General features: G+C 40.5%; 1 protein-coding gene across 3 annotated transcripts in view; it reads right to left on the bottom strand.

Moving 5' to 3' along the window:
* The window catches only part of sestd1 (SEC14 and spectrin domains 1), a 146,320-nt gene that overhangs the window by 27,508 nt on the left and 103,920 nt on the right, over positions 1-14,892 (bottom strand). For all 3 annotated transcript variants that reach the window (XM_063052066.1, XM_063052064.1, XM_063052065.1), the window contains exons 10-11: positions 10,799-11,010; positions 3,778-3,900 (exon numbers count right to left, since the gene is read on the bottom strand). In XM_063052066.1, the coding sequence (XP_062908136.1) occupies positions 3,778-3,900; positions 10,799-11,010 (335 nt within the window). The remainder of the gene's footprint in view (positions 1-3,777; positions 3,901-10,798; positions 11,011-14,892) is intronic.

Here is a 14,892-nt window from a genome sequence, read left to right as displayed (position 1 = left end):
AAGCAGAATCAAGTGATGTTGTGTACTTGGGTTTTCAGCAGGCCTTTAACAAGGTGCCATACATGAGGCTGCTTAGCATGCTATGAGCACATGGTATTACAGTAAAAAATCTAGCATGGATAAACCAGTGGCTGATTGGCAGGAAGCAAAGAGTGGGAATAAAGGGAGCCTTTTCTGGTTGGCTGCCGGTGACTAGTGGTGTTCCACAGGGGTCTGTGTTGTGATGAATTCTTTTTACGTTATATGTCACTGATTTGGATGATGGAATTGCTGGTTTTGTTGCAAAGTTTGCAGATGATACAAAGATAGGTGGAGGGGCAGGTAGTTTTGAGGAAGTAGAGGGGCTACAGAAGGACTTAGATTAGGAGAATGTGCAAAGAAGTAGCAGATGGAATATAGTGTTGGGAAGTGTATGGTCATGAACTTTGGTAAAAGAAAGGGTTGACTATTTTCTAAAGGGAGAGAAAATACAAAAAACTGAGGGGCACAGTCACTGGAGAGTCCTGTCCTGCTGAAGGGTTTCGACCCAAAATGTTGACTGTACTTTTTTCCATAGATTCTGCCTGGCCTGCTGAGTTCCTCCAGCATCTTGTGGGTGTTGCTCGGATTTCCAGCATCTGCAGATTTTCACTTGTTTGGGAATCCTTCCTCAGGATTCCCTAAAGGTTAATTTGCAGGTTGAGTCTGTGGCGAGGAAGGCAAATCCAATGTTAGCATTCATCTCAAGAGGAATAGAATTTGAATGCGTGCAATATTGGGTCTTTATAAGGCATTGATGAGGCCTCACATGGAGTATTGTATGTAATTTTCGACCCCTTATCTTCAGAAAGATGTGCTGAAACTGGAGAGAGTTCAAAGGAGGTTCACGAAAATGATTTCAAGATTGAATAGCTTGTCATACGAAGAGTGTTTGATGGATCTGGGCCTCTATTCGCTAGAATTCAGAAGAATGAGGGGTGACCTTATTGAAACCTATTAAATGGTGAAAGACCTTTTTTTTTTGAAAAGAGTGGATGTGGAGAAGATGTTTCCTATGATGGCAGAGTCTAAGACCAGAGGACACAGCCTCAGAATAGAGGGGCGTCATTTTAGAATGGAGATGAGGAGGAATTTCTATAGCCAGAAAATGGTGAATCTGTGGAATTCTTTGCCACAGGCAGCTGTGGAGGCCAAATCTTTATGCATCTTTAAGGTAGAGGTTGATATATTCTTGATTGTCAGGGCATGAAGGCAGGAGATTGGGGCTGAGAGGAAAATTGGATCAGCCATGATATAATGACAGAGCAGACTTGATGGGCAAAACAGCCTAATTCAGGTCCTATATCTTATTGTCTAAAATATTTATTTTTTTAATGAAACTCTTGGATGCACTCATTTTGCTTTAAAATGCAATTTAATTGTATTCTTATTTGGAAAAAAATATAAAACTAATATTTTGAAGAAGTGAAACAACACAAAAAAATGTGTTACGTTTACTAATGAAAGAAACAGTTCGTAACACATTGCACTGTAACTAATATGCCAATTTGCATTTAGAAAGTTTAATACTCTCTCCCGTTAAATCATTTTGTACAATGCCAGCAAGCCTTGGTCAACATGACTACATGAAAAACTGTGTCTCTATTTTAATAACAAGTTGTGCTGATCGTTCTAATTTCAATGAAAAGTAAAAGAATGACTAAGTCGACATAAACACGCAGTTAACCTACAGCTAGTCTGGTGTAATTGAACATAGTTCTCCTTTCATTTATTAAGTAGAGATCACATGGAAACAAAAAGTCTAAGAATGCCAAAATCCTACATCCTAACAATTGCTTCTGCATACACTGTTATTATGATACAGAAATTTGATAAAATTATGAACAATTTTATCATTATATGTGCTACATAATAATTTTCTTGGGGTGCTATAATACTCTATGCAAGTTATTATGAAAAAGACACTTAAATTAATAGCAAGATCAAATTTTCTAAATGAATATTCCTAACAGCCACAACCACTTATAACTATTAGAGAATGGCAATGCTAAATTATGCAAGCACTCAAGATTTGTCTGAGGACTGAGTATTTCCCAGGAGAATCAATGAAATTGTAAATCTGATTAAATAATAAAATAAATGGGTGAACTCCCAAAAGGTTCTCATTTCCCTCCAATTAAATTTATTGTAACCATAAAATATGGTTGAGTCACAAGAGCTTGGGAGGCAACTCTATGGATCAGCACATGTTGATTTTTTTTTCAGATCTTTGAATAGACTTGATGGGAAAATGAAAAATGTGTTTTATCTGTTTCCAAATATTTGTTGTTGAAGAACAATACCACTCTATCGTGAAGCAAGATGATATAGTAAGTAGAATTTATCAAACCCCCAACTTCACCAAAGATTGAAAATTAAATTTACTGTAGCACTCGTCTGCCCCCAGGCTATGTAATTTTTAAGAGACATTTTCAAACGGTGGTTGGCATGGTGCATGAATGCAGTACCAGTCTATTATTGCTTACTTTGAAACATCGTAGTGTACAAACAAGTACACTGAATTCCAGTTAATTGGGACACATCAGGACCAGTACATTTTGGCCCATTAAGTGGCTGCCTCATCAGCCAAAATTTCATGGAAACAGTTAAAGAGGTATAAAAAAAACCCACAACAAAGCTTTTAACTGAACAAGTTATGCATTTAAATGAAATACAGAACCAACTAAAACACTACCAAAACTACTACAGTACTATAAAACTGTGTATTAGCTCCTAATAATTATTGACGGAGGATTTCAGTCGATGCACACTGACGTGTTCGTTTGATTGACTGTAAATAAACAAAATCAGCGCAGACACCTAGTGCAGATTATTGACTGCCTTCAAACAGTGCTTTTGATGATTGTATTTCCCAAATCTTCATTTTAATTGTCATGTTCAAGACGATTGCCAATGCCCTCAATTTCTTCATAGTTCCTGCCTTATTGAAGTGGCAAAATAATTGATTTTTACTCCAAGTCAGAATGCTTGAAACCACAGTGAGCAAAGCAGTTCTAAATTATCTTACTGTTTATTACTTGCTAACTATTAGTGACAAAAATCACTGCTTTCTGAATAGAATCACACAAGTGATGCTATTTAAATACTGCTTGCTTGAAGCACGATGTTGTGTCTAACAGCTGTGCAAGTGCAGGTGACTGCTGCTAGTTAGAAAATGTTCGGCAAGTCTCCTGTCCCAATTATGCGGCATAATCTCCCAAATAAATGAAGGGAATCCCGGCTTTTTTGAAGTTTTGATTTTGTTCTTTAAGAGCTGTCCCAAATTAGCAGCTGCCCCGATTAAACAATGGTCTAATTAACTGGTAGCTACTGTACTTTGAACATTAATGGCTTCAAATTCTACAATATTAAGTTTAAAATTAATTTTGAACTTTAGCATCTATCACACAAGGCTAAGACTCGTAAGCACCCTTGAAGTGATCATTTGATACTCTCAAGTATATTTTCTTCTGGAATACTAATCTAGTCATTATGTTTCTCGCCTCTCGTTCCATCTATTTCAGGTGGAAAAATTATGTACTGTAGAAAGGAACCATTTATGGATATTTTATTTGCATGCTATTTTATCAATGCAATTTACTTTTAATTCTCATCTTTCCAATGCTAACTTCTACAACCAACAAAATTATAACTAACATTATGAATTCTTTCAAACAAAACCCAAAGAAATGCTTGCATTCTCAAATCTATGAATGCCAAATAGACTTATCTTGAAAACTTGCAAAACCAATCGCTTACACTGTGCTGACTTTCTATTTCTTCATGTTTTTGTTGTAAGGCTTGTGAAGCTCGAATAGAATCTCCAATACCCCACTGTGTCCTGAGTTGCTCTGATCCAGGTCCTTCCAGCCAGTTCACAACCTGAAATGAGAAAATATTTTTGGTGATCTGAACAGCAAACCCTCATCAAAAGAAAATTATCCTCAAGTATCTTTGTGCAAAATAGAAAAATGAAAATTCAAAAATATGCAGTACAATATGGCTGAGGAAGCACAGAAGCAATATAAAATTGCACAGTTTCAGTATTAAGTTGCAAAATTTGCATTTAAAAAACTCTTGGTATTGATTCTTAAATGACATGGACGCTGAATGCACACTGGTGACGCAAATTGTGCCAGTCACCATTTCAACGATTGCGTTAGGACTTTCCAACCAACACCCACCAAAACATGCAGAGCAGACCAACTGGGACATGACACCAACATTTCGTGCTTTCTGATGCCAGCAAAGACTGGATTTTGGTGTAATCAATTTGTGATTTAATTTAGTGTTTGGGGAGGACAATAGGTCACGCACCATAAGATACAAATATATCCCCGCAAAAGTTTGGGCAGTGAACTGATAAATCATATGTGCAATTTCTGTTTGAGAACGATAGGGCGTGGTGATTGAAAGGCTATTGCTACTGTTAGCAGGACATGAAATTTTTTATGCAAGATCGCTAATCTTCTGCGGCACTGGATTCGGGTCCTTGGGAATTAATACATGGAACAATAGGCTATTAGGCATCTGGTATCTCTGGGAAAGGGGTGGGGGTTGCTGAATATGCTGTTTGCATGAAAAATACCCCTAAGTATTACAGTACATCACACACTACCATTCTATGCTTAAAACTTCAGTAAATGGCAGAACTACTTGAAATCTCCCTAGCTTTTTAAATATCAATGTTTAACACCGCAGATGGCACGCCAGCAGTCCTACCTCATTACAAATTTCAGGAGATTTGGTATGTCACCAAAGAATGGCAAACTTTCATTCTGACTGACTGCGTCACTGTCTGGTATGAGAGTGCCAATACACAGGATCAGAAAAGCTACAGTGGATTATATACTCAACCAGCACCATCATGGGCACCAGCTGCCTCACCATCGAGGACAGCATTATCTCAAGAAGGTGGAATCCATCATGAAGGACCTTCACCATCCAGGATATGCCCCCTTTTCATTACTACCATCAGGGAATAGGTACAGGAGCCTGAAAATGCATACTTAAGATAGCTCATTGCAGGGCTAAGCTACCATTTAAACTAAAACTGTTTAATTGTAAATGCCAAAGGGACAGTGTAATTTATTCAGCAGCACACAAAATGCTGGAGGAACACGGCAGGTCAGGCAGCATCTATGGAGGGAAATAAACTGTTGATATTTCTGACTAGAACTGGAAAGGAAGGAGGCAAAGACAGAATAAAAGGAAGGGGTAGGGATGGAGCACAAGCTAGCAGGTAATAGAGGAGTCCAAGTGAGAGGGAGAAGGCAGGTGGGTAGGGGAGGGGGGGATTATAGGAAATGATAAGAGAAGCTGGGAGGTAGGTGGAGGAAGGAAATTGTTAAAGAAGAAGGTACCTGATAGGACAGTAGGCCATGAGATAAAGAGAAGGAGTTGGGTAGGTCGTGAAGGCAGAAGGAATGGAAGAGAAGGGATAAGAGGGCCAATGAAATGAGGAAAAACAAAGGTGGACAAGTGAAAGCCGAGGAGAATGGTTACCAGAGTCAGATTTTAATGCTTTCAATTTGGAGACTACCAATTCAGATATGAGATGTTGCTCCCCCAGCTTGGCCTCATCATGGCATAGCGGAGGCTGCAGACAGACATGTCCACATGGGAGTGGGAAGTGGAATTGAAATGGGTGGTCAACAATATAAAGGAGACCAAACTAGGAGACCACTGTATGCAATTAGAAACCATAGAAAAACTACAGCACAGAAACAGGCCTTTTGGCCCTTCTTGGCGGTGCCAAACTATTTTCTGCCTAGTCCCACTGACCTGCACACGGACCATATCCCTCCATACACCTCCCATCCATGTATCTGTCCAATTTATTCTTAAATGTTAAAAAAGAACCCACATTTACCACCTCGTCTGGCAGCTCATTCCATACTCCCACCACTCTCTGTGTGAAGAAGCCCCCCCAATGTTCCCTTCAAACTTTTCCCCCCTCACCCTTAACCCATGTCCTCAGGTCTTTTTTCTCCCCTTGCCTCAGTGGAAAAAGTCTGCTTGCATTCACTCTATCTATACCCATCATAATTTTAAATACCTCTATCAAATCTCCCCTCATTCTTCTACGCTCCAGGGAATAAAGTCCTAACCTATTCAACCTTTCTCTGTAACTGAGTTTCTCAAGTCCCAGCAACATCCATGTAAACCTTCTCTGCACTCTTTCAACCTTATTAATATCCTTCCTGTAATTTGGTGACCAAAACTGAACACAATACTCCAGATTCGGCCTCACCAATGCCTTATACAACCTCATCATAACATTCCAGCTCTTATACTCAATACTTTGATTAATAAAGGCCAATGTACCAAAAGCTCTCTTTTGGCACTAATTAATGGCACTAACAGATCACAGTTAAAGCACTGCCTTACCTGGAGGGACTATTTAGGACACTAAATGGTGTTGAAAGTGAGGAGCTGTTGGGGCAGGTATAACACTACGCAAAATTGCTGGCTAAAGTGCCTAGATGGAGATCAGTGGGGAAGTACGAAGAGACAAAGGAGTCACGGAGACAAGCAATCCCTGCAGAAAGCAGAGGGGTGGAGGGAGAGAAAGATATGTCTGGTGGTGGAATCCTGTTGGAGATTGTGGAAGTTGTAGAAAATGAAGTGTTGGATGCAGTTAATACAGTGACACGCAAGAATCTAATCAATAAAGACAGCAATTGTTTATGAAATCAGAAAGTTAATAGTACACCAAAATCCAATTTTGCCAGTTGTAATACAATTAATTGCAAAGTCAAGAAAAACAAACTCTTGAGTTTACAACAATCAGAGCATCTTTTCTGATTATAGAAGATTTATTTAACATTTGTTCAGGGGATATTTGTGTGGAGCTCTGCATAGGTATGTTCCAATGAGACAAGGAAAGGATGGTAGGGTACAGGAAGCTGATGTAAATCTAGTCACGAAGAAAAGAAAAGCTTACAAAAGATTCAAAAAACTAGGTAATGATAGAGATCTTGAAGATTATAAGGCTAGCAGGAAGGAGTTTAAGATTGAAATTAGGAGAGCCAGAAGGGGCCATGAGAAGGCCTTGGCGGACAGAATTAAGGAAAACCCCAAGGCATTCTACAAATATGTGAAGAGCAAGAGGATAAGACGTGAGAGAATAGGACCAATCAAGTGTGACGGTGGAAAAGTGTGTATGGAACTGGAGGAGATAGCAGAGGTACTTAATCAATACTTTGCTTCAGTATTCACTACGAAAAAGGATCTTGGCGATTGTAGGGATGACTTAACAGTGGACTGAAAAGCTTGAGAATGTAGATATTAAGAAAGAGGATGTGCTGGAGCTTTTGGAAAGCTTCAAATTGGATAAGTCACTGGGACCGGATGAGATGTACCCCAGGCTACTGTGGGAGGCAAGGGAGGAGATTGCTGAGCCTCTGGCGATGATCTTTGCAGCATCAATGGGGATGGGAGAGGTTCGGGAGGATTGTAGGGTTGCAGATGTTGTTCCCTTATTCAAGAAAGGGAGCAGAGATAGCTCAGGAAATTACAGACCAGTGAGTCTTACTTCAGTGGTTGGTAAGTTGATGGAAAAGATCCTGAGAGGCAGGATTTATGAACATTTGGAGAGGCATAATATGATTAGGAATCGTCAGCATGGCTTTGGCAAAGGCAGGTCGTGCCTTACGAGCCTGATTGAATTTCTTGAGGATGTGACTAAACATATTGATAAAGGTAGAGACGTAGATGTAGTGAATATGGACTTCAACAAGGCATTTGATAAGATACCTCATTCAAGGCTTATTGAGAAAGTAAGGAGGAATGGGATCCAAGGGGACATTGCTTTGTGGATCCAGAATTGGCTTGCCCACAGAAGGCAAAGAGAGGTTGTAGACGGACCATATTCTGCATGGAGGTTGGTGACCAGTAGTGTGCCTCAGGGATCTGCTCTGGGACCCTTACTCTTCGTGATTTTTATAAATGACCTGGATGAGGAAGAGGAGGAATGGGCAACTAAATTTGCTGATGACACAAAAGTTGGGGGTGTTGTGGATTGTGTGGAGGGCTGTCAGAGTTTACAACAGGACATTGATTGGATGCAAAATTGGGCTGAGACCTGGCAGATGGAGTTCAACCCAGGTAAGTGTGAGGTGGTTCATTTCGGTAGGTCAAATATAATGGCAGAATATAGTATTAATGGTAAGACTCTTGACAGTGTGGATGATCAGAGGGATCTTGGGGTCCAAATCCATAGGACACTCAAAACTGCTATGTAGGTTGACTCTGTGGTTAAGAAGGCATACAGTGCATTTGCCTTCATCATTCGGGGGATTGAGTTTAAGAGCCGAGAGGTAATGTTGCAGCTATACAGGACCCTGGTCAGACCCCACTTGGAGTACTGGGCTCAGTTCTGGTCACCTCATCACAGGAAGGATGTGGAAACCATTGAAAGGATGCAGAAGAGGTTCACAAGGATGTTGCCTGGATTGGGGAGCATGCCTTATGAAAACAAGTAGAATGAACTCAGCCTTTTCTCCTTGGAGTGACGGAGGATGAAAGGTGACCTGATAGAGGTGTATAAGATGATGAGAGGCATTGATCGTGTGGATAGTCAGAGGCTTTTTCTCAGGGCTGAAATGGCTAGCACGAAAGGGCATGGTTTTAAGGTGCTTAGAAGTAGGTACAGAGGAGATGACAGGGGTAATTTGTTGTTTTTTTTTTTACGCAGAGTGGTGAGTGTGTGGAATGGGCTGCTGGCAGCATTGGTGCAGGCAGATATGATAGGGTTTTTAAAGAGACTCCTGGATAAGTACATGGAGCTTAGAAAAATAGAGGGCTATGGGTAACCCTAGGTAATTTCTAGAGTAAGGACATATTCAGCACAGCTTTGTAGGCCAAAGGGCCTGTATTGTGCTGTAGGCTTTCATGATAATTACATAAGATACATTTTATTCATTGTTAAATGTTCTAGATTTGTTCTATGGGCAACACTATTAAATGACCTGCAGGCTAGCATTTCTGTGTGTCATTCACAATTTAAAATCAAAGAAATGGTTAAAAAGACACCAGCTCCAAAGATACTAAGCAATCACTGTCAACAACTCTTGGCAATGAAAATTTTAAATGAACAAAATTACAAGCTAGATATTTTAAACACTATTTATTGAATTCTTAAAACATCAACATTTCATCTCCACAATAAAGTACAGGAATGCTTTTGTTATCACCAATCTTCAAAATTAACAAGGCTCAGCTCTACCAAAATCTGGAAGGTATATCTGAAGCCGCATGAAGTTCCACTGAAGCATTACTCTGTCCTTACCGATCAACATTTACTCTAAAACTGTCCTGAAACTTAAAGAATCACCTTATTTTAAACTGTGCCATGAATTAATGTCTCCCTATTTCTGAACTTGTGTGAACTCTTCCTACTTCAAAATAGCTGTTTCCTTTAATTCTAGTCTGTCCTGCTTGCCTGGCTTTACCAACAAAATACAATTAGTTGCAGGGATTGGAACACCTTCACTCAATCCTTCTATTGTCTTCTCGTCTTTTAAGTGCTTTGATTGTGATGTATGTGGATATTCAGAAACATTTGGAAAAGTAATTAAAACATAACTATGGACTCTGAGATGTCACTAAATAAAAGTGAAGGTCCCAAGAGGAAAACTTGCAGCACAATAGAACTTCCAACAAATAGATGACAGCAAGTGATGATAAGAAGAGGTAAGAATGAAGAAAGGAAAGGAAAGAAAAGACAGAGATCAGCACAGTGGATTCCACTAAGTTAGGCCATCAGCTAACTGGGACAGCCACTTATCCTGGACAAATCTTAAACAGCAAAAACGAATCGAGAAAATAGCCCACATTCCCTTCATTTATTTGGGACACTATGCTGCTTACTGGGGCAGGAGTCTGTTGCCGAACAGTTTCGAACTAGCGTCAGTCATGTGCACTTGCTTGGCTGTTGGACACAACACCGTGCTTTGAACAAACAGCTTTTAAATAGCATCACTTGTGCATTTGTATTCAAACAGCACTGATATTTCATGAGTAATAAACAGGAAGACAATTCAGAACTACTTTGCTCACTGTATTTTCAAGCATTCTGGCTTAGAAGTGGCCAGGAGTGAAAGTAAACTATTTCACTTTCAACAAGATAGGAACTTTGAAGAATTTGAAGGCATCACCAATCATCTTGAGTGTTACATTTAAAGTGAAGATTTGGAGGATACAATCATTGAAAGCACTGTTTGAAGGCAGTCTACTACCTACACTAAGTGTCTGCACTGATTTTATTCATCTACAGTCAAAAGAACACATCAGTGCCCACTGAATGAATTCCTCTAATAACTATTAGGAACTAATACAGTTTTATAGTACTGTAGTAGTTTTGGTAGAGTTCTAATTTGTTCTGTATTTCATTTAAATACAATTTTTTACTCAATTAAACGGTAGCTTGTCTTTTTATACCTTATATATTTCCAAGAAACGTCGGCTAATTGGGGCAGTCGCTTAATTGGGCCAAAATGTACTGATCCCGATGTGCATCAATTAACTGGATTCACCGTACCTGGTCAATTTTTCTTTGCAGTATATTTGATATTTGAACAATGGCACAGAAAATACAATCTTAAAGTTTGTTGATCGGATAAAAGTAATAAAAGGTCAGTTTCAGTGGATCATAAATAGAGTTTGACTCTAATCAGAAATCTCTTTTAGCTGTAGAATTCAATTCAATGAACAAACAGTAAACATAACTCAGATCAAACCACCACAGTTTGCTGAAAGATTGGTAATTTTTGTTCACCTGCATAACTTTTTGCTGTATCTCCTCAAGTTGAGTACGTTTACTACGTTGTCTACAGACCTCTTGATATCGTGTATATTGCTCTCGTAGAGAATCCAGTAGTTTTACAACTTTGGGCTGAGCTAACAACTCATCATCCATTGGTGACCATGACATGCCTCCTTCTAATCCGTTAAAGCGCCGCTGTTGCAACTCTGATAGCAGTTCATGACCTTTAGAATAAGGTTAGAAAATGTCTAAATACATATTCAGTCTCACAACATATACCACAAGTCAAAACATCATTTATATGAAAAATAAAAGATTAAATTTGCAAAAAGGCTATTCACAGACACTTTGATTAAGGAAGCATTTGTTCGGGCACAGAAAATTTTCTTGTAAGGCTAATAGCTGCTGCCTTTTGACATAATTCAGGCATTTCATCTAAACAAGGACCTGAAAATTTCCTGTTTGCATGTAATTTTATGCCTTCATAAGCATAAATTTCAGAACAATAAAATAGAACGCATCTTATTGTACAAGACTTCAGGAAACTTGAACAAATATGCAAAAACTTTTAGAGCAAGATGGGGAGGGGAGTATATAGTGGGTCATATCCAAAAAAAATTGCGTAATGAACTAGATTTGATTAGGGAGCTTAAAGGAACGCTTTGGAGGCAGTGATCAGAATACCAAACAATTCACCCTGGCAAGAAGCAGCTAATATTGGATGTATTGGTATTATAGTTGAGCAAAAGCAAATACAGAAGTAGGAGAGAGTTGAATGGAAGGGGAAACTAACTGGGATGATGGTAGAGCAGTAATTCCAGAGTTTCTGGAAGTAATATGGAAGAATCAAGATCAGTTCAGACCAAAGGAGAGAGGATGAGGGAACTGTGGCTGATGAGTAAAGTCATAGACAGCATAAAAGCAAACAGGAGAGCAAAGAATAAAGCAAAAATTAGCAGGAAGCTTGAGGTTTTAGTGGGTAACTTTTAAAAACCAACGGAAGGCAACTAAAACTGCAAAAAGGAGAAAAGATAAAATATGAAGGTAAACGAGCTAGTATTATACAAGAGGATATCAAATTTCTTCTTTCAGTTAAATGAAGAGTAAAAGAGAGGCAAGAGTGGACACCTGACATTGAAAATGACGCTGGATAGGAAGTACTGGGGAGGAAGGAAATTATGAATACACTGAATAAGTATTTTGCATCAGTGGTATGCCAGAAATTCAAGGAGGTCAGGAGGCAGAAGTGAGTGTAGTTGTTATTACTAAGGAGAAGATTTTGGGAAGCTGAAAGGTTTGAAGATGTACAAGTCACGTGGATCAGATGACCACAGGACTCTGAAAGAGATATCTGAAGAGGTTATGCAGGCATTAGTGGTGATCTTTCAAAAAACACTAGTTTCTGGAATGGTTCCGGTGGACTGAGAAACTGCAAACGCCATTCCACTCTTTATGAAGGGAGAGCGGCAAAACATAGGAAATGATAGACCATTTCATCTCACTACAGTGGCTGGCAAGATGTTAGAGTCTGTTATTATGGATGAGGTTTCAGACTACTTGGAGGCAGCATAATAAAATAGGTTGAAGTCAGCATGCAAACAAAAAATGCTAAAGAAACTCTGCAAGTTGGGCAGCATCTATGGAGGGGAATAAACAGTTGATGTTTTGGGTGATTGGGATTGGAACAGAAGGGGATAGAAGCCAGTATAAGAAGGTGGGTTGTGGGGAAGGAGTACAAGCTGGCAGGTGATAGGTGAAACCAGGTGAGGAAGAAGGTGGCGAGGAATGAAGAGAGAGGAATCTGATAGGAGAGGATAGAGGATAAAGGACAATGGAAGAAAGGGAAAGAGAAGGGGCACCAGAGGGAGGTAATGGAAGGGTGAGGAGAAGAGCAGGAGCAAGAAAAGAACCTGAATAGGGAATGTAGAGAGTAGAGGCAGAGAAGAGAAATTACCAGAAATTAGAGAAATCTTAGATCATGCTAACAGGTTGGAGGCTACCCAAACGGAATATGAGAAGGTGTTCCTCCAACCTGAGCATGGTCTCATTCTGGCAGTAGAGAAAGCTATGTACCAAGATGTTGGAAGGGTATCAAACGTTGAATCAAAATGAGTGGCCACTGAAATTTTGCCTTTTGTGGGGGATTGAGCAAAGGTGCTCAGCGTACCAGTCTCACAGACATAGAAGTGGCTGCACTGAGAGTGCCCAATACAGTAGATGACCCAGACAGATTCAGAGATGAAGCCTTGCCACACCTGGAAGGATTGTTTGGGGTCATGAATAGGGGTGAAGTAAGAGGTGTAGGGGTATGCAGAACACTTATTCTACTTGGAGGGATAAATGTCAGGAAGGAGATCAGTGGGGTGAGCAAAACTTATGGAATGTGGAGAGTGGGGTGGGGGGTGAAGGGAAAGATATGCCTAGTGGTAGGATCCTATTGTAGATGGGAGAAGTTACAGAGAATAATGTGCTGAATATGAACGTTCATGGAGTGGTAGGCAAGAATATGTGGACAGGAGGATGCTATGATGACAGGAGGATGGGGTGAGGGCAGATGTGTGGGAAGAAGATGCAGGTGAGGGCACCATCAATGGTGGTGGAAGGGAAACCCTGCTCTTTAAACAAAGGCAGATATCTCAGATATTCTAGAATGGAAACCTCATCCTGAGAAGATGCAGCAAAAGCAGGGGAGCTGAGGAAACTGAACAGCATTCTTACAAGCGACAGGGTGGGAAGAGGTATAGTCAAGATAACTGACAGTCAGTAATTTATAAAAGATAACAGTAGATAGTTTGCCTCCAGAGCTGGAGGGAGAGATTGAGAAAGAGGAGAGATGCGTCAGATATGAAACCTAGTAAATTTGAGGGCAGGGGAGAAGTTGGAGGCAAACTTGATGAATTGACGAGCTCACCATGGGTGATTAAAGCAGCATCAATGCAGTCATCAAAGCAGCGTAGAGAGAATGGGTACCCATGGCTGCACCTTGGGTTCAGTGAATGCGGGAGGAGCCAAAAGGGAAATTGTTGAGTGTGTGAACCAATTCCACCAGGTGGAGCAGGGTGGCAGTGGAGGGGAACTGGTTACGTAGGTTGTCCAGAAGGAAGTTGAACGTTTTAAATCCTTTCTGATAGGGGACAGAAGTGTACAGAGACTGGACATCTATACTGAAAATGAGGTTATCAGAACCAGGAAACTTGAAGTGATCGAGAGCATGTTAACGGTCATGGATGTAGGTGGGAAAGGACTGAACTAAGAGAGTCAAAATGGAGTCAATATACACAGACATAAGTTCATGGGGCAGGAGCAGGCAGATACAAGGGGCTTACTAGGACAGTCAGGGTTGGATCTTGGATAGGAGGTAGAAGTGAGCAATGAGAAGTATGGGAACTATGAGGTTGGTGGCAGTAGATGGGAGACCTCCAGAGTTGACGAGTTTGGTGATGGTGTGGGAGACAATGGCCTGATGCTCTTTAGTGGGGTCCTGTTCAAGAGTAAAGTAAGAGGTGGTGTCTGGAAGTTGCTGCCTGGCCTCAGCAAGGTAGAGGTCAGTCCACCACACTACAAGAGCACCCCCACCCCCCAATCTGTGGGTTTGATGGTGAGGTTGAGATTAGTGCAGAGACAGTGTACAGTACTGAGGTCAGAGGGCATGAGGTTTGATTAGGAGACAGAACTGCTAAAGATGAGACAATTATTGTCTCATCAGGAGTTAGAAATTTTTAAAAAAAATCCAGAGTGGGGTGTCCAAGAAAAGGAGGAGGGTTGAAGACTGGGGAATGGGTCATCGGAGGTGTGGGGGGGAGGAATCTGTGCCAAAGAAGTAGGCTCGGAGCCAGAGGTGACAGAAGAGAGCTCGGTGTCATGGCGGATGAGGAAAACACTGAGGTGCGAGCACAAGGAGACAAAGGCAAGGCCATTGCTGAGGACAGAGCGTGCCGCCTCAGAAAGGGGAAGGTCAGAGGGGATGGTGATGACAGGGTAGGGATTAGAGCTGGAGTCAGGGGAAGGATGACTGGCATAAGACAAAAAGTGGGAATGATTTACTCGTGTTCTGGATCATTGTTTTGTTACATTATTCAACTTCTATTTCATTTCATGTGACTGAC

This window comes from Mobula hypostoma, chromosome 6 (genome assembly GCF_963921235.1).
Source record: "Mobula hypostoma chromosome 6, sMobHyp1.1, whole genome shotgun sequence".
NCBI classification, from domain to species: Eukaryota; Metazoa; Chordata; class Chondrichthyes; order Myliobatiformes; family Myliobatidae; genus Mobula; species Mobula hypostoma.
The sequence above is the reverse complement of the archived record's forward strand: the minus strand, read 5'-3'. Positions and strand labels throughout refer to the sequence as shown.